This window comes from Paralichthys olivaceus, chromosome 9, assembly GCF_024713975.1.
Source record: "Paralichthys olivaceus isolate ysfri-2021 chromosome 9, ASM2471397v2, whole genome shotgun sequence".
Lineage (NCBI taxonomy): Eukaryota > Metazoa > Chordata > Actinopteri > Pleuronectiformes > Paralichthyidae > Paralichthys > Paralichthys olivaceus.
Genome location: NC_091101.1, coordinates 11,532,569 through 11,554,613, shown reverse-complemented (window position 1 = coordinate 11,554,613; position 22,045 = coordinate 11,532,569). Strand labels below are relative to the sequence as shown.

The 22,045-nt window shown below is 41.5% G+C and overlaps 3 protein-coding genes across 5 annotated transcripts; 2 read left to right on the top strand and 1 right to left on the bottom strand.

Moving 5' to 3' along the window:
* The first annotated feature begins 130 nt into the window (after window positions 1-130).
* prelid1a (PRELI domain containing 1a) lies at window positions 131-4,274 on the top strand. Of its 2 annotated transcripts, XM_020080140.2 has the most exons (7): window positions 143-286; window positions 582-694; window positions 785-916; window positions 1,679-1,904; window positions 2,001-2,114; window positions 2,386-2,464; window positions 3,334-4,274. In XM_020080140.2, exons 3-7 carry the CDS (start codon window positions 825-827, stop codon window positions 3,453-3,455), a joined length of 633 nt encoding a protein of 210 aa, XP_019935699.1. In that variant the 5' UTR covers window positions 143-286; window positions 582-694; window positions 785-824; the 3' UTR covers window positions 3,456-4,274. The 2 variants fall into 2 exon arrangements, with proteins under 2 accessions (XP_019935689.1, XP_019935699.1); XM_020080130.2 differs by lacking the exon at window positions 582-694 and having other exon boundaries at window positions 131-286.
* Window positions 4,275-4,950: 676 nt separating this feature from the next.
* mxd3 (MAX dimerization protein 3) lies at window positions 4,951-9,052 on the bottom strand. Its single transcript, XM_020080152.2, has 6 exons — window positions 8,855-9,052; window positions 7,751-7,850; window positions 7,574-7,603; window positions 7,343-7,457; window positions 7,007-7,172; window positions 4,951-6,325 (listed from the first exon to the last, which is right to left on the bottom strand). Exons 1-6 carry the CDS (start codon window positions 8,922-8,924, stop codon window positions 6,207-6,209), a joined length of 600 nt encoding a protein of 199 aa, XP_019935711.1. The 5' UTR covers window positions 8,925-9,052; the 3' UTR covers window positions 4,951-6,206.
* A 2,112-nt stretch (window positions 9,053-11,164) lies between these two features.
* Window positions 11,165-22,030, top strand: fam193b (family with sequence similarity 193 member B). Of its 2 annotated transcripts, none has more exons than XM_020080163.2 (10): window positions 11,165-11,465; window positions 13,006-13,284; window positions 14,080-14,266; window positions 16,361-16,579; window positions 17,042-17,462; window positions 17,592-17,775; window positions 17,865-18,098; window positions 18,910-19,978; window positions 20,070-20,145; window positions 20,287-22,030. In XM_020080163.2, exons 1-10 carry the CDS (start codon window positions 11,307-11,309, stop codon window positions 20,381-20,383), a joined length of 2,925 nt encoding a protein of 974 aa, XP_019935722.1. In that variant the 5' UTR covers window positions 11,165-11,306; the 3' UTR covers window positions 20,384-22,030. The 2 variants fall into 2 exon arrangements, with proteins under 2 accessions (XP_019935722.1, XP_069388174.1); XM_069532073.1 differs by lacking the exon at window positions 11,165-11,465 and adding an exon at window positions 12,033-12,050.
* Window positions 22,031-22,045: the final 15 nt, after the last annotated feature.

Here is a 22,045-nt window from a genome sequence, read left to right as displayed (position 1 = left end):
AAAAGACATTCGATCCAAAGTGCATGAAGTGAACTCTTTGGAGAACAGCTGCTCTGATGGACACTGTGTGGCATTTATACAGGCGTGTGGCGCCCCCTAGTGTTCGAACTGAACCTTACAGCTGCACCACATACCGGAAGTGTGGTGCAGCGTGACCTTCCCTCTACTTCCAGCCTCCTGAGCCTCGGTGTGATAGGACTTGTGGCCGGGCAGCACGGCGAGCTTCGTCCCGGCAGCAGTGAGACATGCTGACACGTATGTCCTGAACGTCGATGTCCCCACACAGGTAACTAACTGCCTCTGCCGCCGGAGGTTCGATGCCGTTGAATGGCGACGCGAAGGGAACTTCCAGGTCCGAGCTTTTTAATTCATATCTCATGCTAGGCTAGCTCATGCTAAACAGGAAGCTAAGCGGTGCGGACGTGACAGATGGGACAGTATCGTTATATTTGACTTGACCTCAATATATTTGAGTTTTAGTGTGTGATGTGTAACGTTGGAACACAGGCTGATCAGAGCAACACTAGTGAACTTTTTTTTTTTAAACGTGTTTTACTTGAATTTGTTTTGCTGTCGTGTAGCTGTTAGCTGGAAAGTTCCTGAACGTGTCTGTCGATGGCTTTGACTGATTCCACATGTGTGTGCACATTCTAACAAAAGCCTGAATCCTCATGACAGTCGTTGACACCTTTCTGTGAGTCACATTTTGTCTACGTAAACTCTGAACAGGCTGAAGTAACGTAGTAAACTGATGACCTGTTGTGTTGGCTCTGTATTGACACAGACTGCTGCTGCTGCTGCTGCCAGAATAAACCGAGGGAACAATGGTGAAATACTTCTCCTGCGCAGGTTTACTCAAAAATACCTGGGACCAAGTCTGTATCGCCTTCTGGCAGCGATATCCCAACCCCTACAGGTGTGTGTGCAGCGTGTTGGCTCTCATTGTGTCTGTGGAAAGTGTGGCTGCACTCACTTGTTTCAATTCTATGCTGTACCTCAGAAAGTACCACTGTAGTTCAGATGCACATATTGTTCTTTTTATTACATTTAATTGTCAATAGCTTATTTTGTAGTGTACCATTTCACACACTTAAAGGTTCAGTGTGGAAGATTTAGGTGAAAGGGGTCTAAGGGCAGATATTAAATAGTCCTACACATGTTTTCACTCATGTGTAATCATGCAAATTGTACGAATTGTTTTCTTTATCCTAGAATGGGCCCTTTATATTCAAATACTGCAGGTCCTCTCTACAGAGGCTGCCATGTTTTTTGCAGTAGACCAAACTGGACGAACTAAACACCTTTTGAGTTTTTATGACAACAGAAGTTCTCCTTCATGTTTGGAAGGGGAGGGTGAAGTGAGGGGTATTCTGCTGCAACTTGCAACGTCACCACTAGATATCACTAAATTCTGCTCACTGAACCTTTAATTTATGAACTGATAATGTGACACTGTAACAGAGAAAACTTGAAGCTTCTTTACCTCCACTAGCTAACACCCTAACACTGTTTTTTGTTTGTTCTTTGGTTATTTGAAACTAAATATCTTTGTTTTGGACTTTTATTAGACAAAATCAATTTTAAGACTTTAGTATTCAACAAAGAAATTTAGAATATCAATAATAATTAGTTGCACCCCTACATGTCTTAATCCATACCATTTCCTTCTCTCCCACAGTAACCATGTTTTGACTGAAGACATAATATTCAGAGAGGTTACTCCATCCAACTGCCTGATTTCCAGACGTCTGTTGACCAAAGTCAGTCGAGCGCCTCGCTGGATGGAACGGTACCTCCCAAAGCACATGGCCAGCTCAGCGTACATCATCGAGGACTCCATCGTGGACCCTCACAAAAGGACCATGACCACACTCACATGGAACATCAGCCACGCTCGCCTCATGGTAACCTGGTGCTTGAACTTACATGTGCATAGTGTCACATATAGTCGTAGCACGGCCTCACGTTGTCCTTGTTTGTTTGTTTTCTCTCTGCCCCAGTCTGTAGAAGAGCGGTGCGAGTATCGAATTAACCCTGACAACAGCGGCTGGACACAGTTGAATAGAGAAGCTTGGATCTCCTCCAATGTCTATGGGCTTTCTAGAGCTGTTCAGGTCAGTAGAGTAAAGTGGAGCTCAGCGCTACGTAACGGCACAGAACAGTGGAGTCTGACAAGAAGACTCAACCACTGATCTGTCATTTAGAATCTGTAGCATAATATTCTGTGTTAAGATGCAACAGCTGAGTTATCTGAGTGATTTATTAAATGTTTTCCAGCGCTGAGAGTGCACATAAATAAACATGGGATGTGAGTTACAGATTGCAGACACATTAATCTCCAAGAGCTATTTTCTGTCTTGGTTGATGTGTGTCTTCTCTTTCCAGGAATTTGGCCTCGCAAGGTTCAAGACCAGTGTTACTAAGACCATGAAGGGGTTTGAATATGTACTGTCCAGAATGCAAGGTAAGTTCTCATTCATTTACCAGCTTATTCATCTCTATTGACATTTACATGTTGATCTGATGTAGTTAAAATGTGAATGTGGTATAACTAGTAACAAATATAATTGGTGCATTGCACTTATGGCTAGAATTTGCTATGAAAAGGAAACAAGGGCTCTGATGGTAGATAGGCTGTAAACATTCAGGTCAGCAGATTTAAAGTACAAGATGAACTGATGGTTGACATCTTACACATCAGTCAAATCTAAAATATGACGCATGATGTTCTCGAGTTCACTCTGTTTAACACAAGACCTCTTTGTTCTTTGTGTGTGGAAAACTTGGGCAGCAGCTTCTAAAGAAGGGTGTGGCAAAAAAAGGAGAGAAACCATTGCTCTCGAGATTATTTTCTAAGTTTTGTTTATATCAGCTTTTTCAGCTTGTAAGTGTTGCCTCTCTTACAACTTCATAGAAAGTTAAAGTATTTGTCTGCCACCACCTGAAACTGCAGTGGCCGACTTAAGTGTGTTTTTAGAGCTGAACTCTGGAAAATTGGGACTGGATATTTTCCTGTTTGTCTTTCACATATTCCGAATGCAGCCAGTTATTTTCCAGGTCAGACACTTTCACAACAACAGACAAATATCTGGCACATTCAGGTGAAGGGTGGCTTCTGACTAGAGTGTGTGGGAGGCGGGGCATGATGAGTTCCAGACTCGTACATTATGCATTCTCACATACAGCCCCTCTGGAAAATGTGTCATGGGGTTTGGTGTGGAGAGCAGACTTACACAGACAGCTAAAGAATTTTAGGGTATAGCACCTGTATTCTTGAACAACATATATAAATTGTTCAGCCAAATTAAGGTCAACATTTTATTTCCTCTGTAGGTGAAACTCCATCCAGAACCTTGGCAGAAACGGCCACAGAGCGAGCGAGGGAGACAGCACTGGCAGCTAAGGAGAAAGCCAAAGACTTCGCCTCACAAGCCCAGAAGAAACAATATGTGTGATGATCTACTTGAATCATGGGTTGTGTAGACACTGACACTGGGACAGATTCATCTTTACCCCCCTCTCATTGTTCAGACAAGCATCAGGGTAAGACAGACTGATCCCGGTCATGGGTACGACACCTCTGTGAGGAAGCATCCAAATGAAAATGGTGGGTGGACCATAAAAGGCCTGAGCTGGGTTCAAGAGCCTGTTCCAGCCTCCCTGTGCGTGCCATGCTGAATCATGTTGTTCCTTTATAATACCAGATCATCTCAGTATTAACCAGAGATAGAGATCATAGAAAGGGACAGCAATATGGCTGGAGTTGCCATAAAATGACAACAGCACTTTGTCAACCCTGACACAGTTCCTCAGACCTTTGTTCAACCACTGTGCCCATCAAAGTTTTATTCTTCCTTTAGAGGTACACCATGTTGTTTTGTAATAGTTTCACTATATTACCAGCCTCTTGTCTAAAAAGAACATGCCACTGAATATCCAATTCATGCAAATGTTTGTGATTTCGCTAAGTTGTGGTTTTATTTTAGATCCGTTCAGCCACCCACCTTAATAATTTTACCAGGTTGAAGTTAATTGACTGAAAAGGGTCCATTCTGTTGGCAGCAGTAACTTTATACGAAGAACATAGCACTGATATTGTCGTACAATCTGGTTGCCATGGTGATCAGTATATTCAATTCATAATGTGTGTACAAAAGGAAACGATGACACCTTGTACACCCAACTCAGATCTGATGATACAACCCATATAACAGTATGCTCTTACTGTATCAACTCAATATCAACTTGTCAATAAAAGGACAGTTTATTTGTAAGCAGCGTGCTGTGATGACTTTGTACACTTGTTATCTATGTGTAATAACGACATAACACTGTAGTTTTTCTTTTTATTATTCTATTATTATCGGACTTTGGTCACCAACAACTCCCACATACCTCTAATACCGATTTCAAACATCAAAATGTTCCGTTTTCCAACTCCTTATACTTTCTGAAATATTCAGCTTTTCCTGTAGATTTGAGGCTTTGGTCACAAACTCCTCCCACATACTTAATCCACTTTCAAACATTCAGCTTGTTCAGGACATGTCTGCTCTCATATTTCTTCTTACAAATCAAGTAGTTTGAAAATTTCACCTTTTTCTGTTATATCTGGGATTGGGTCGGCAATGATTCCTCCATACTTAAACCAATTTCAGCCATACAACCACTGAAATGTTCGGTTCGTTCACGACATACAGCTCCCATTTTCCTTTTTCCAACTCTTCATACTTTAAATATTCAGCTCTTTCAGAAATTTGGGGGTTTTGTCTGAAATATATGGTGAAACCAATTTCAAAAAGCAAAACTTTCCCTTCTTTCAGGACATGTCTGCTCTCATTTTTCTTTTTCCAACTCCTCATGCTTTTTGGTATTTTACTTGCGTGTTTAAGTGTGGCGACATCATTCAATGACCTTCACAACTCTTGTAAAAAATAACTATAAACAACATAAATATAGAAAATATTTATTCATAAAAAAAGATTACATCAGTACAAAATGCTACATAATATTACTGGGCGGAGAGACAGATGAATGCATACGTACTATTAAAAGCTAATAAGGCATCTTGCATATACAAAAGTGAAAGGAAGAAATAGCACCTTCAATTATTAAATATATAGCAATGAATAGAATAGATACTTGTAACACAGCATTAACTGCATCATCATTACAAGTGGAAACTACCTGCCTGAGTGGTGTACTTGTTGCATGCATAATCAACATTTTAAATGACATGCGCAAGCAGCGAAGTGTACAGTGGTGAAAATGGAAACATCAGTTAATATTTGCAGTGAATCAAACAGTAACTATCATTAGATATGTGCAAAGAGTCACCTTAATGCTCACAGTGTCTCTTTCACATAGGGAATTCTCGCACTTCATCGCAGACCGATCATGTAGTAGGAAATACACCAAATTAATATTCTGCATGGTTACGTTAACTGCCGGATATCATTGTGCAAATATGACCAGTCAATGTCTCCTCGCTGTTTTCCTGTTGGATACAACCACAATCTTTCTGAGATAAAAACAAGTGCAACGTGTGATCGTTTTGTGCAACAGAAAAAAAAAAGAACAATACAATGACTGAGCGTAACATAGTCGGACAATAATACAAAACATAGCACGGATTAATGTTTAAGTGCATGCTACACATGTCTTTACTGAAATATAAACTTAGTGCTAAAGAGAAGCTGTATAGAATACTAGACCAAATCTGATTTAAGGCAGAATTCAGGACAGACATACTGGAGTTAAGAATAAGTTAAGAGTTTTGAGTAAAAAGCCCTTATCTGGTTTAGGAAAGCCCTTAAAAAGATGAATAATCTGTTTGAATCCTTGTGGGTAACAAACACCTCATGGCTTTGAAAATAAAATCAAAATGCCATCAGTGGTTGATGCCGAAAAATACATATGCGCAATGTTACATCCATCCCAGCCCAGTGATTTAAACTGCTATTCAGTGCAAATGGACACAGCTCATTCATAACTGACATTATTGTTTAGCTTGTAGTCTGACATCATTTGAGAGGAAAAGTTGCTCCTCCTGTTTAAAAAGAGAACAAAGTGTTCAGCTGTACAGTAACGTCCCTTCCCATCGTCTCTTGTTCTCCATTTGCTTGATTTTTGGAATGTTTTCATGATTTCGCATTTTCCTCTTCAAACCGGTGACAGCGAGCTAAGTTACTGTAGGTTTACAGCCGTCATAGCCAGGCTTTGTCCATGCTGGAGTAACAGTGGTCTGCGTCAGCGTGTGTAATGCTCAGTCCGTCAGAGTCCACACAGTCAAACACAATGCTCTCCACATCAACCTCCACGTCCTCTGTAACAAAAATCAAACATCAAATCATCAGTGGGAGGAAATATGAAGAAATCCTCATGTTGAGTGGTATGTACACACAAGTCTTCAGGAGTGTGAAATAACACAATGAAGCTGTTGATTACATTTTTGCATTTAGACAAAAGAATTTGGAAGTGTAAAATTGAGACCATGTCATGTTAAGCTTAATTCAATCTGAATTATAGCTCAGCTCCAGTCAGACCAATATAAATAAAAATCTTTCCAATAATAATAATAATATAATACTACATTGATTTGAAATAGAATGTGTTAACTTCTTGAAGCACATTGAGCTATGTGACATTTGTTATGTAAATGAACTTGACATTATGACAGTAAGCATGAAGCTAGCTGCCAATTAGCTTAGCTTAATATAAATAGTGGAAACAAAGTAAACAGCCTGGCTCTGTAGGGAGCTAACAAACTGCCTCCCAGCTTCTCTATCCAATTATATGCTTCAGTAAACTTTAAAATATTGTTTGCACAGAATTACATCTGTGGATTTTTCCCCTTCACTGCCATTTGGAGCACCTTTTTAAGAATGATTACAGTAATCCAAATCTCCCTTAGGGCCACTTGACAATTGTACTCACACAGACTTAAAACAAAACTCTCTGCTACGACTTGGCATTGTTCAGCCCAATAGGCGGAGGTGAGACCAACCTCTGTCAGAGTCCGACCTCTCGGAGGACATGGTTGACCCATGGCTGTTGTTCCTCATCCTCTCTGTGCCCCTCTGCAGCTGCTCCAGCCGCACCCGCAGCTCCCTCTGCTCCCAGCGTAGGCGACCCTTCAGCTGCTCCGCACACTCGTCCTCAACCTGCAGCTTCTGAAAGGAGGAGGCGGAGTGGAGAGAGAAAGGAGTGAGCTGTGGAAAAAATCATGAGACACAAAGAAGCTGGAACCTGGAAGCCACGGGAACATGGTCCCTAAAAGTTATCTTAACATCCTAACCACCTAAAACTGCATATGCGGACAGTGCAGGGCATCTGTGTGCACCTTTATGTGGAGCTGGGCATGTCTCAGCAGGTTGAGGGTGGTGTTCCTCACGGAGTCAGATGAGAGGGGGACTTGTTGCTTGAGCTGGTCCAGGCATTGCCTCAGTTGGGCTCGTCTGCAGAGCACAACAACAACAAGCAGCGACTCATGAGGTTTGTGTGTGCCAGCAGGGTGTTTAAAGATAAGTGTGGCCTTGAAGTGACGTTATCACAAAAAAATAACTTGAAGTACCTGTTTTTTTCCAGCTCGTTGTGAACCGACCTGCAGGGAGAGACAGGAGGAGACAAAATGGTTAGGTCGAGAAATATACACACTGTTGTATGTAAGTTTGAAAGAGAGCGTTTTATCAAAGCTGGAAGTCCTTCACAGCCACACCCTCCTGTCAGTTATATTGGATCATGTATTCACCTATTGCCACCAGCAGATATTTTCCTGCTCTTCTGTTTGCTCTTCTTATCGGAGTGACCTGGGCTGAGAGGCAGGACTGAGGCATATCCATGTTCTGCTTCTGTGCAAAAAACAAATCACATCACAGCTCGTGTGAGGAAACAAACACTTTCAGAGGGTGTGGCCACTGTTTTTAGCCCACGATGATCGACTACAAGTGTCTGTTTGGTTCGAGGTGTTGGTTTGAACATCGGAATAATACCCAACCCTTTTTTTCTTTTTTATAAATATAGTCTCATGTGTTTCATTTTGTTCACAGGTAAACATAACAATTGTAATAATATAGCAAATCTCAAAACAAAGTGCTTCACAAATAACAAAAAACACAAGTAAAAACATAGAATTATTATATTATATTGCACGTTTACTTATTCTTACTTTTGCTGATGTCTGTTTTCTGACTGTAGAATTGCTAACTCCCCCATTGTTGGACTGATAAAGGTTAATTTTATTATCTTGTGCTAAATACAAAAGATATTTTAGGATTCATATGACTGAGCTCCAGTGTTGTGATTCATGATTCATTGTTATTCTGTTATAATGATCATCGTCGTCAGGTTTGAAGTGACTGAGGTGAGATGAGGACAAAGACTTTGTGCTGCTGTCATCAGCATCATCTGCCGGCCGGGCGGTTTGGTTTTGGATTTGGCGCCATCACCCACTGATTCTTCACTGTGATCAAATCTCTTCCATCCATGGAAGAAGCTCACACGGTGTCTACAGAACGAGGCGGACGAATGAAACTTGGTCATTTGGTTAATTCCCTGCTTGACTTTCAGTCACTGCTCTGAGCGCTCGGGCTGCTTTTCAAACCGGGAGCAGATTGGCGCCTTCGAGTACAATGATGCCTCGGATATGTAGGTCACTGAGTCAAACGGGGAAGATCGCTTGTAATAAAGTCCCGGCAAAAAAACATCTCCCTCTAATCTCGATCCTCTGCTGCGTGTCGTGTGCCTGACGTGTTCCGATCGCATAGTTTCTGTGTCTCCGTTGTGCATTTTGTTGTTTAACAATAAGCAACTTCCTCCCCCCCTGCAGACTGACAGTCCTCGGTTAAAAACATACCTCTCTCCCTCCTCTCCAGGAACTCGGCGGCCCGGAGAAGCACCTGGATGTTGCACACTTGTCCTTCCATTGTTGTTGTGTTATTTCCGAAGTAAATAAGAAGTAGACCGGAGTAAACAACCTCCCTGCGGCTCTGCAGTCTGTAGATGAAGCTGTGTCTGTGCTCCGTCCTCAAGCCTCACAGCCCCAACACTGGTGCTGCGTTCACGCACCCCTCCTAAACTCAGATATTAGAACGTCTTCCGCACACTGCCCTTACATGCATACAAGTATTTGCTCCTAGAAAAGCTGACGCGATCGGGTCACCGCCGGGTTTATATGACAGTAGCCCACTTTTTGTATAAAATCAATCATCAAAGTGGGAAATGACACATTTCTATCAAGCACAAAGTCATAAACACTGTCAAAGTAAACATGTTTCTCAGTGAAACCTGACCTTAAAACAGCAGTTTAACATTAACCAGCAGACATATTCACATAAATGCTTATTAGTGTGTGTTGTTCTTATGAATCAATAAATTTAACAAAAATTTTAGATTTCCCTAATTTATTGAATGCACCGACAAAAGACGTAATACGTCACTGTCAAGCCCCCAGCCCCTCCCCTCCACAGCACCTCTATTTTCAGACATTTATTGACATGAGTTTATGTAATTGTCCCCATTAAATCAAAACCTTAAACATATATGTTAAACCCATGTATGTTTTATCTGACACTTTAATTTACTCCTGACAACTCTGGGTTTGTTAAACCTGAGGTGACAGAAACTTCTTGTTTGAGGTTAACATTAGTTTTCTTAACTTTGTCTCTTTCTCCTCACGTTGAGCCAGAATGTAATGTTTCGTGTCAGTAATCCAAGCACTTTAAGTTTATGTTGAAAATGAACAAATGTGAGGCCTCTGTCTTTTATTGTAATGAATGTGAGGACAGAAACTGAGATTTCAGAGATCTCTTGCATTCAAATAGTACACAAAATGGCTTCACCTTCAGAATAACATCTTGGATACACATATTGCACAGTCTAACACACATTCTTAGATTATCACTTCCCCTGCACAGAAACATTTCCCCTGCATCAATACTGTAAATTAAATAAAACATCTGTGTGCAGACACTGATCTATGAATAATTCTTTGTCATGGTGTTGCTGGTGGCACTAATGGGACATTCCTGTCATAGTTATCATAATGTCAGTATCATCCTTTCATTTAAGTGTGAAACACTCATTTGTCTGTGCAAGTTCAATATATTATAAACCCAATCCTGTTTACACTGTATACATTCTGAATATATTATTGCTATTTTACATATTTCCTTATGATTATATTGCTCTCATCTTTATATTTCATTATGCTTATAATGCATGTTTACTTCTTAATTATTCTTAATGGATGTTTCTTATCTTTACTATCCCCTTTTACCTGTAGTGGAACTTAATAAAAGTTTATTTTATGTTAACTTTTCATAATCATATTGTACATTATATGATATTTCTCAGCAAGGAACCTGGAAAAAGTATGCAATAAATAGTTTAACGGTGAGTTTTTCAGATATGGCTGCATATTGTCTCAACTTGTTTTAAAAGCATTTCAGTTGCTGTATTTTAATATACTAAATGTTGAAACACAGCCAATTAATGTAAACATGTATCTGAATGGTTACACTCAGTTTTTACCAATTATGTTTTCACACGTCTATTTGTTTGTTGGCTGTTATGAATGTTTGTAACATGGTTATGCAAATACTACTGGATGGATTACTGCAAGACTTGGTGAAAGGATTTGGGACAATTCAGGAAAGGACCCATTAGATTTTGGTGCAGATCTGGATCAGGGTGCAGAATCCATGTTTTCTTTACATTTTATAACATTGTGAGATAGGGTGGGTTTTATTGTTTGTTTGTTTGTTTCCATTGTTTTTTGAAGGAATAACTGATGGATCTTGATTAAAAAATAAAAATGGGAGTGTATATTAGTGTGTGAAATTTGGTGCAGCTTAAGGAGACTGGGTGCCATTCTAGTTTTATCTATAATATTATTTTTGCATTATAAAATGTATTTTAAGTATAATTGCACATAAATAAGCATTATTTTTCAATTGCATTCTCAGTACATTACTTAAGACGCAGAAAACAGGTTTGAATAACTGAGCTGTTAACTGCATTCAGAGCAAAGTGGGAGGAAAGGCTTGACCTCACTAAATATGGCGGCATCCGGCTTCACTGTCTGCGCATGGCTTTAGTTGTATTCCCCGTGTGGGAGTGAAGCCTCTTTGCCAGCAGTATCTTTAACCTATGAACTCCCGAGTGTGCCAGTCCTCCGCCATATTGACTGTTGTCTTGACTGGAGGAGATAGAGAACATTTTGAGGTCCGAGAAGAAACGAAAGTGTGCCCCAAAAACCACCGAAACTGGTGCAAACTTGGCCAAAGCGCACCGTAAACACCGCGGCAATGGCGAGGAAGAAAAGCAAGCAGCAAGGGGTCGCTCAGAAAGAGCTGGCGCCCGGAGAGCAGACCGCACCGAAGAGCCCCGTCTCTCCCGGCGATGCAGCTGGCGGTGGCGGTGGAGATGCTGGGCTGGATCGGCTGGCCACCACCAGGGCGAACCAGGTAGCTAGCAGCAAGTCAATCGATGCCTCTGTTTTAAAATAGGCTAGCTAGCACCACTCTGCTAACCCAGGCATCCTCCATTGTGTTTTTATTCCGTGTAGCTAGCTCCTGCAGAGGTGAAGGTACACACACACACACGCTGCTTGGTGGGAGGTTATATTAGTCCTAACGTAGTAGTGGGGCTGGATGTGTGTGTGTGTGTGTGTCTGGGGGGGGGGGGGGGGGGGGGGTACGTCGTTCGATTTGTAAATAAATAAATAATCCGCTCAACTTGACGAGCAGGATCGCCCACCCAGCCAGCCGGGTTTCGGAGGGCAAGTGTGGCTAGCGCTGCAGCCCGCATCCCTTTGCCCGGACAGGTGACATTGTGCCTCGGACAGGTCGTCTCGTTTCCAGCTTTCACAACTCCTCATCCGCCCCAGCTAACGTTAGCCAGGAGGCTAGCCGGGCTACAGCTAGCGTGCTGCAAACGTGCTACACTCGAGCCCATCCGCATGAACCAGCCAGGCGGCGGTGGCGGCTAACAGCTACTAGCCACACAGCTAAAGTCGATTGCGGGTTCACAACGAGGGTTTATTCTGCTCTGTAAGCTAACCTGCCATTGCGGTGTTGACAGCAGCCAATGTCAGAAGTTTCAGTGCACGGTAGTGTGTAGTTTTTTGTGATGCTAGTGATGCTCGTCGGTGGCTGCACCCGAGTCGGGAACACTGGAGAAGTTGAGATGAGGGGCTGCTGCAGGCTCAGCTAACCTTACACGTGACCTCTGACCCCTGGTGGGACTGACTTTACGACAGTTTATACCACGTGTAACATGCTCGTCTTGACATGGCACAACAATAAATGTGTAATTTAGGAACAACTACCCCAGTTTATTTGATACACAGAGGTAAAACGAATGCCATCAAATTTTCATTTAAACTGTTTTACAGAGTTGATAGACCCTGTTCTAAGTTGCATTATGTTTTGTGTCACTCTTTAAATTCTTCTTGCTCATACATCTAATTCATTTTTCACTGTCCATGCACTCAGAGTCAGGGATTTATTGCCAAGTAGTTTTATACAAACAAGGATTATTTTGTGATGTTTGTGCATAAACACAAATATATAAATAGGGGACAGTATAGAACAATGCCAAACAATAGAAAAATATGTATATTATGAATGTTAGATATATGCATATTTGTACACCATGACCATTAGTGACCACAGAGAGTTCCACCACAGTCGAGGATATTTAGGCAGTGTGATGATGGGGTCCAGGGCCTTATGGATAAGGCTGCTGTATTAGTGATTTGGTCCTGATGGTCCGCAGCCTCCTGCCAGACGGAAGTAACTCAAAGAGTTTGAACACAATAATGTTGTTATTTTCTACTCTGTTCAGTTGGTATTTTCCATAATATATTATTAATTATTCCGAGAGACATAACCTAACAGACTCTGCCTTTTCCTTCTAGTGTAAATTAACCTACAAAATAACGTGTGACACATCTCAGTTTAACTGTTATTCAGAGTATTAAACCACCTCTTTTTCTCCACCTAGCCTATGCACACCTGCTGCCTCCTGTGCCACCGTGAATTCAAGGACTGGGGAGCAAGCTCCACAAACGGACTCCCTGGGGGCCACGGGACCAAGTTGGCTGACGCTGTACCTGCGCTCTCCCAGGCCTTATTGCGGGAGGCGCCGGGGCGTAAGCTCGCAGATGCCGTGCCCTCGCTGTCTCAGTCCCTGCTGGGAGAGGTGCCTCTGTGGATCTGTCAGAGCTGCTGCAAGAGTGTGGAAGAGGAAGAGAGGCGGAGCAGCCAGGAGCATCCGACGCCGGTAAATAAAAGGGGACTGATTTGGGTCACGTCTGGGTCCTTTTCACCACTTCTTTTTTTACTACATTTAAGTTCATCTCTCTTTGTGTCTGTCGACTGGCATAATCTCATCTTTATTCATCATACAGAGCAATGTATCTGCATGTTCTTACTCACCAAACAAATCTGTCAGTCTGAATGTCACCTTGGATTCAATTAGTTTCAGCACAGCTTGTTTTGTGGCTTGGTAGCATATGTAGGGCAACAAGAGTTGATGGCTTTGCTTTATGTTTTTACAAAAAATACTAAAGATGAAATGCAAATGTTGGACACTTACTGTATTGTCTTTGGCGAAAGGTGACCATAGTGTTTAAGATTAAATCATATTTTGCCCAAACCTGTTACACTCCCTTTTTTTGCTACCATGATGAGTTCAATTCAGTCGCAAGGCACTTTGCATACTGTAGTAAGGTGGAGACCTTAAAAATGATTTAATAATTCCCACAAGGAGCAATCACTTTGGCGACCGCGGAGAGAAAAAAAACCTCTAATTAACTGTAAGAAACCTCTAGTAGAACCTGACTCAGTGTGGGCGACCATTTGCCTCCACTGGTTGGGGTGAGAGGAGAAAAATGGGAAAGAGGAGAGTTGGGTTGAAAAGAGGGGAGAGAAGAGACAGGGGGAGAGAGGGGAGACAGACCAGAGGCAGTTGTGTAACCATCATATAGAAGCTGTTGTTCTGGGCCCTACGTGTGCCAAACTGTGTGTTTGTGTCGATCTCCTGATGATCAACTAATTCAGTGTTTTTTTCCTTCAGGTACCATTGTCACACTCTTCCTCTTGTAAGTCCCAGAGCTGTGGGAATGGTTACCCGGAGCAAAGTACTGTAGACTGGGACCCGAGTTCCTTCCTGTCAGCCCACAAACTGTCAGGTCTCTGGAACTCTGCCCACACCAATGGAGGGGAACACTGCAACCACAATGCTTCTTCACACTCACAACAAGGTCTGTGATCACAGAGACGACTCCACACAACCTTTAATGACAGGGACAGTTACTCATTTCAGGCTTGTGTTGTAAGATTCAGTTTCGTGAAATGGACACAAATGTTGTTTAGAATCTGAGCTCCAGGAATGGTTTGTTCAGGTACCTCCAGCAATAAATGCGTGATACATTTCTGGCTTCTTTGTTCCTGTGCTGGTCTACGATGTCTTAGAGGAACAAAGAGGCACCTTGTAAAAGCTTATGATGCTTTTCCTCCTGAGGCGCTTCGAGCTCAGCATTATGAAACGTGCAATGATATTTTAAGATTTCTGTCACAACTATGAAGTGCACTAGCATTGATGAGATAAAGCTAACACTATTTCAAATGGAGGTGATCTAACTAAATCAGATAATATGACTTTGATCAGCGGTTAGAAAATGTCTATAGCTGATTGTGTTAACCTGATTGTTTATTTAATTCCATCTTATTATTCAATTTCAACAAAACCAGGAGTCACAGAAACTACCGTACTTAACATTTATTACTTACTTTGAGTTGCAGCTGTTCAATTTGATTAAGCATTCATGTAGAAATCAGTGGAATTGAGGGTTTTATTATGTTTTCTTTCACTAATATACTTGTACACTACAATGGAGTAACTGTAGTGTTAAAAATAAAGAATAACAAGCAACATGGTGCAAACATTTCAAGTGTGAAATGTTAATTATAGCTAACGATTAACAAGTTCACCATTTGATTTGTTTTTCTAATGCACAGACAACGAAACTGTACCTAGAGGAGAACAGAGAATATCTTAAAACTAACTTCCTGTTGCTCTCATTACTTTAAAAGCTACGTAATGGACACAGGTTCAACAATGGTTCTCATGTGCTGAAAAATCATACAGTACAGTACAGCTGCTCTATAATTCAGAAATGAAAATGGGAGCTAATCCTCTCTGTGAGTTATATAAGTGATTATCCAGTTAGGATTGTTGTCATATCAACAGAATTACTTTGAAAACCTATAATTGAGATACATTAAGCATCAAGAATTGTTTTGTAATCGAATCATGCAAGTTAGGTTTAAATATGATCATTGATTTTACTAGCCTGGTTTTCGGAGCACATTCTGAGACATTACATTTAACAGATAACCGAACATTTGATAAAGGCTGTCTTTTCAAATAACTTCTTTTTCTGCCCTTTGACTGCAATACACCTCGGGTGGAGTCCTAGAAAATGTGTCTAGCTAGAAAATGAAAGATGTATCGTGAGCAGCGAGTTGATAGTGAAAGTGAAACGTGTCTCTCATAGAACAGGGAAATACTGTTGTTTTGTTGCTTTGATTTCTTCTGGATTTTATCAAACCACTTTTCAAACCTACCTGGTGCACAAACTGCACGTGTGGTTGTATTTCCAGTTTAGCAACTGCTCAAATGGTTAATTTTGCTAAATTGTGTGTAAATCTTTAGTGATGGCACCTGTGCACATGCATAAACAACTTCAATTAATCTAATTTCGAAGACTTGTTTTGGTGCGGACTGAAACAATGGACTTTTAGCTGGGAATTGTGCTTGTGGACAACTTTTTTTCAAAGTTGTCTTGAGTTTGATGTGAACTTAGGAACTTCATGTACTTTATTATAAATCATGGTAAATGTTAAAGGGGACATTACTGTAACCTGTAGCTGTGTCTACTGAAAATGATGGGTCATTTACATGTTAATATCTTTTAATTCAGATATTATAGCACCACTTTCTTTATTTCAATCAGCAAAAAGCATTTTACCCTTCAGGGTTACAAATAACTTGCACTGCTTGTTTCTTTCTCATAGCGGAGATAATTGAAATAGTCAAACTTTCCCAGACATGGTGATTTTTGTGACATGGCCAGAAAATAATATTTCGTACTGCTCCTCTAAAGCTTAACACAGTTTTATAATGCAATGTATCAACTAAATAATTTGTTATCGATGTTTTGAACAATGTTTTATTATCAGCAAGATAAAAATAATGTCTGTAATACAAAAGGAGTATTTTCCTTTCCTGTAATCATAATCACATTACCTTCATCAGTGCCCTCTTTCATCCATTGAATCTTCTCCATCTACAGGTTTAACACCGGGATCAGCCTTTCACGAGAAAAGAGGGCTTCATGAAGCACCTGGGAAATCTGCGAAATCATCAGGGACCAAAGTCTGTCCCTACAGTCATCCGTCATCCCAAAATTCCAGTGGATCCTCTGCTGGGAACCCCCTCTCTACCTCAGCAGACCTTTGTAAAACCACTCCTAAGCACTTCAAGACCATGTGCCGGCGACCAACGCCACCAGGTAATTTCCCCCTGACTCCTAGTGTTCAATTGGGTTGTTCTGTGCCAAATCACTCCTCTTCTGTTTCTCAGGCTTTTAGTTATTATCTTATTTAACCACAATAGTTTTAAAAGCTTGCAAACTCAAGTGAGTGCGGCACAAAAGTGTGATGATTCGACACAGAACAACCCAATAGGCTTTTATAACAACTGGAACCCTGCAGCCTGAAGAATCTGCTCAAATTGTTCAACGTAAGTACTCACGAATGTACTCTTTAATTTTACTATAACTGTAGTGGAAAGCATAATTTAAAAAAAATGTCACTAGACAACTCAAAAAAAAAATTGTTAATCAATAGAAAAGTGACCCATGCAGATAATAAGAAATCCAATTGGATAAGCTGAGTAAAACAAACACATTGTGAATAGATCATTCAGCATTTTTGAACTCCAAGTCATTTTATTTATATTTTCCGTTGTCCAGGTGAAGCCTTCCACCCCAGTGACCACCATCAACACACAGACTTGTCGGTACCCCCCAACAGTCCCACCGGCCTGTCGTCCCAGCATTCCTCCCTCCTGTCCCCAAAGCCGAACTCTGGGCAGCACGGTCACGTAACCTCCTCGTCTGGCACCAGTCTGGCCGCCCATGCAGCGCACGCTCCCTTCTCCCCGCTGGTACCGAATCTCCACGGCCCTACAGCCAAACTTAATTCTCCCAGTCCGGACAGCCCAACACCTGTCCACAAGCCCAGCTCGTGCAAAAACTCCCACATTCCTGCTGTGAACACGCAACACAACAAACTGGGCACGTCTTTAGTAGGCTGTAACCACCCCTGTAATGGACACAGTCAGGGAACGGTGGCCACTTCCAATGTAGGTCATCTGACAGCTGGGGCCTGCAGGTGAGCACTGATGTCTGGACATTTCTTTTTGGAGGATATAAAAGACAGCAACTGCCTTTGTGTTTGTGTTGGTTCAAAATACAAGATCCTCTGGCTCTTGATATAATGTCAATTCTTTCTTATTTGTAGGGACCAGGCATGTAAGGGGCACAAAATGACTAATGGGACGCTGTGTCATCCTCCGTCCGAGCTAGAGGAGGGGGAAGATGAAGACAGCAGCTCTGAGAGGAGCTCCTGCGCTTCCTCTTCCACCAACCAGAAGGACGGGAAGTACTGCGACTGCTGCTACTGCGAGTTCTTTGGACACAATGCGGTACATGGAAACATTTTATTTTAACATAGTTGAGTTCCCTTTATTCATTTAAAACCGTATCAATATTCTAATATATTATTCGGTCACAGCCTCCAGCTGCACCAACGAGCAGAAACTATGCTGAGATCCGAGAGAAACTCCGCTCACGTCTGACCCGACGTAAAGAGGAGCTGCCTCAGCGTCAAGATTCTGAACTGACGGTGCCCGATGTCATCGACAACAGAGACGTGGACGAGCTGCTAGACTTCATAAACAGTTCTGAGCCCAAACCTGTGAACAGTGCCAAGGCTGCCAAACGGGCTCGACATAAACAAAAGAAGAAGGTATGAAACTCTAGAAACAACTTTTGGTAAGATTTAAGACGTTGTTACGAGTGCCACTGTGTGAGGTTTTCCTTTCTTTTAACCAAAGACAGCAACATTCTGCAGTGGTAAACGTTGCCTAAACACGAGCACCTCAATTCAAAGTATGCATAAACTTACTACAGCTCTGGTTTCATATTAAGAACAGCTACACAAGATTACATGCACGCATTGTCTCCTGTAAGTCCCTCATGTGTCGGTAGTCAAACTGAAACTGCTTTTCATTACATTATGTAAATTCATTGAAGCACAACTGCTAAAAATGTCTCCCATGGTTCAATTAAACATTAAGAATTTATTTCATTTAAAACTCAAAGGATTATTATTTTACCTTAGGAACTAACTTAATAAAGAATTGTAATGAGGATGAAGAATTTGATCAGTATATAAAATATTGTCAATTAAGGTATTTTTGAAGTACACTTAGCTGTTGGCAGGAGAATAAGATCACTGAGCATGTTCACAATCTTCTTCACTGGTATCTGAGGGGTCATTAATGTAAACTTGATCACCACCTACTGGCCTGGCATGCTTGTTTGAGGCTTAGTGGTTGTTTTGGTGTTCTGGCCTGGACAGAGACAAAACAAAGATCAAGTGGACAGAGATGGGGAAAATATCCACAGTTGAGTCGACAAGGCCTTAGACAGATTTTGGTCAATGCCACAAAAAGTACAAAGTATCAATACATAAATTGAATAATGTATTGTCTTGGTAACATTACATTTTATGTGTGTATGCCTGTGGTCTCATGTCTGTACCACATCTATTTCAGGAAAAAGCTCAGCAGGGCAACATGGGTGCTGCAGGCAGTGACCCCCACTCCGATCCATCTGAGCCTGTCGACGAGCCCATTCCTGATGGTTCTGAAGCCAGCCGGTTGCTGGACTGGCCTCAGCTGGAGCTTGAGCGTGTCAACAGTTTTCTCACCAGTCGGCTGGAAGAGATTAAGAACACCATCAAAGACTCAATCCGGGCCTCTTTTAGCATGTATGACCTCAATCTGGATGTCAATGACTTCCCAAAAAAGGCAGCCACGTTGGAGGGCAACCATTTACTGTCCCATCTCAATGGTTCCTCGGACCTGCAGCAGATAGACCTCGACCTTGCTCCTCTTTCACTGGGATCGTTTAAGAGCCACCTTGATTTGGTTAATGGCTGGGAGGACACAAGTGCTGTCTCATCTCCTAATACTACCATCACTACAGCGTCAGGAGTCACTGTTGGGTCAAAGGACATCCAGCGGTTGCACACAACCCCCAGTCTCTCAAAACTCATAAGGGTTCGCTCTCCAGAAAGATGCACGTCTACTGGATCTGACAATTTGCCTCAGGTGCCAGCCCTAGCAACGGCGAAATCAAAGGAGGACACGTCTGATCCCAAGAACGCAGCTGTTGGGAACGGTGGTGCAAAGTCGAAGAAGAATAAAAAGCAACAGCAAAGACAGGAGCAATCTCTGTCGGAGCAAAATTCCAGCAAACCAATCAAAGCTTCCACCGGGACTGAAACACAGAAACCTAGCGAGTTTAAAGAAATGGCTTTGAATGGCTCAAAAGTCGGGAGCAAACAACTGCAGCACTCTGCAGACAACCTGAGGAACGGACCTAAGAAGGTCGAGGAGGGCAGATCATCCAAACAGGCAGCAAATGGAGCAAACAGTGGCCTCTCGAATGCACAAAGGGGGAAAGGTGACACAGACACACGGGGAAGTCGAGCTGAGTCAGATGCAGAAAGCAAAGCTCAACCCACTGTTACAGCAAATGGGCAACAACAGCTGCAGCAGCAATCCAAGGGGAAGAATAAGAAGAACAAGAACAAGGGTGAAAAATCCAGCAGTAATATTGGTACGAGAAGATGTTCATATTTACTATCACAACAATGTGTGTATCGTTGTCACTGTTTCTAATTGTTTTAATATTGTTTTTGTTTCTTTAGATGATGTATTTCTCCCTAAAGATGTGGATCCAACACAATTGGATGAGATCGATAGGGAAGTGGAATACTTCAAAAGGTAAACTATACAACGGCAACACAACAATGGGTCAGGAAAGGAATAAGAGCTTAGCTGTTCTGTTGATAAATATTGAAAGCATCACTAAATCTATGTATTATTTTTTTCCTCTTCCTGTTTGTCTGTCTTTGTTCCCTATAGGTTTTGCCTTGATTCTGCAAAACAAACTCGCCAGAAGGTAGCAGTGAATTGGTCCAACTTCAGCCTCAAAAAGGTTCCTTCCAATGCAGCTCAATAACTTGGATGAGTGCCAGAGATAAAAAAAAAAAACTCACCACACAGTCTTTCAGTAGACCGTTATTTGGCCTAAGGCTTTCTCTCATTCCCCGTTTTCTTCTCATCCTTACTAAGCCAAGGGGCCCTGGTTCAAAATCAAACTCCATTCATTCAGAAGACTGAAACATAACTTGTGGCTAAGTAGCCAGGGATCTGTCTCGAGGCCGACTCGACCCTCTGCTCTTATTGCAATGTTCACTAAATGAGAGATGCAAAAATGGAAAAAAGTCTGACTCCACTGCATCTATGTGCTCACGTATGTAGTATGTAAACAATTACCTTACATGAAATAAATGTTTTTATTACAAAAGCTGAGACATTTTAACGTTGTTAAACTTCTGAAAACCAATCGCTCTGAGTGCTTGGCATTTTAACCTATTACGCAAGGCTCTGTAGACACTACAGACTATTTGTCTAATACAGTGCAACTGACAAAAAGGAGCACAAAACAACACTTTGACCTTGTTTTAGGGGCAAAAAACACTTCTCTTCTGCAGAGAGCAACAACTGCATTGGTTTTACTCACAGGCATTAGTGGTTGTTCATAGATTTCAATTGGATTACGTAGATTTTTATCAAATTGTTGTGGAATCAGTGACAGAAAATTTTACAGACGAGCACTTGATGACCTTCCCTCCACACTGTTACCTTTTGTACAAACTCATGAATTGTGGGAAAAAAAACATGAAATGTTTGACAGTTTTCAGTTCACAAACACTAATATAACCTTGTGGGGAAAAAATGCTGTGTATAACACTTGGCTCCCGGGATGCATCTATAAAAAAAATATGTAACTCCAATTAGATACCCATGCATGAAGTGTAGAAGAGAAAAATCTAAATCCTGTCCCCTAGTCCTATTATCGGGCGAAATTCAATGTGTCTGTTGCTTCAATATCAATCCTCCCTTGGTGTTAAGCTTGAGCAAATATCTTTTAGTGATAACCAATATACACTCTGCCATCTGTAGGAGAAAGGTTCTTTACCACGGGTTCCTCACTCTCAACCCCCTATATCCCAGCAGTGACAGGTACACCAGAGTGCAATGTTCATTTTAACGTTGGAACCATCACTCCTTGTTTGACACAGTTTTTCAATGCTTGTACATATTGAGTGATTATTTTGGGCCCTTTTGAGCCTTTCATATGTTTCCCCGAGGTTGTGTGTCTATGATATGTTTTCAACCATACTACTCTTTTTATTTTCTGTACTGTGACCCTGTTGGCACCCTCCACCTCAGCCAGCCAAGCTCAAGTCCAACCCTTGATGATCTCTGATTGACAAATATCCCAGAAGACTTGATGCCTTTGGGAACAAGGGCCTTGGGATTGACACCAGTAACCACGTTTTAGCTGATGACTTTCACTGAGATGGATGATTTCTTTCCTGAATCTGTGTTCTGAGATTATGTTTTCATATAACATCTCTGATGCTTTTCAGGTTATACTCAATTAGAGAAGATTATCTTAATGTTTCGAATGTAGATTTATACTATTCCAATAATAGCCAAGTGTATGTTGGCTTGTTTCTGTTTTTTAAAAATTTCACTTTTGATACTGTGAAGAATCTTTCATTCAGAAAGATTAAAAACAATACAGTTTTGACAAAAAGAAGTGTGGTGTTTG

What these genes read in the sequence shown, in the direction of transcription:
- prelid1a (XM_020080130.2), top strand. Translation starts at nt 825, where the DNA reads ATGGTGAAATACTTCTCCTGCGCAGGTTTACTCAAAAATACCTGGGAC. An exon ending in TCAGCCACGCTCGCCTCATG is followed by an intron (nt 1,905 to 2,000) that starts GTAACCTGGTGC and finishes TCTCTGCCCCAG; the next exon opens with TCTGTAGAAGAGCGGTGCGA. An exon ending in TGTACTGTCCAGAATGCAAG is followed by an intron (nt 2,465 to 3,333) that starts GTAAGTTCTCAT and finishes TTTCCTCTGTAG; the next exon opens with GTGAAACTCCATCCAGAACC.
- mxd3 (XM_020080152.2), bottom strand. Translation starts at nt 8,924, where the DNA reads ATGGAAGGACAAGTGTGCAACATCCAGGTGCTTCTCCGGGCCGCCGAG. An exon ending in CCTGGAGAGGAGGGAGAGAG is followed by an intron (nt 7,851 to 8,854) that starts GTATGTTTTTAA and finishes TTTTTTGCACAG; the next exon opens with AAGCAGAACATGGATATGCC. An exon ending in GAGGTCGGACTCTGACAGAG is followed by an intron (nt 6,326 to 7,006) that starts GTTGGTCTCACC and finishes TTTTTGTTACAG; the next exon opens with AGGACGTGGAGGTTGATGTG.
- fam193b (XM_020080163.2), top strand. Translation starts at nt 11,307, where the DNA reads ATGGCGAGGAAGAAAAGCAAGCAGCAAGGGGTCGCTCAGAAAGAGCTG. An exon ending in GCCAGGAGCATCCGACGCCG is followed by an intron (nt 13,285 to 14,079) that starts GTAAATAAAAGG and finishes TTTTTCCTTCAG; the next exon opens with GTACCATTGTCACACTCTTC. An exon ending in AAAATCCAGCAGTAATATTG is followed by an intron (nt 19,979 to 20,069) that starts GTACGAGAAGAT and finishes TTGTTTCTTTAG; the next exon opens with ATGATGTATTTCTCCCTAAA.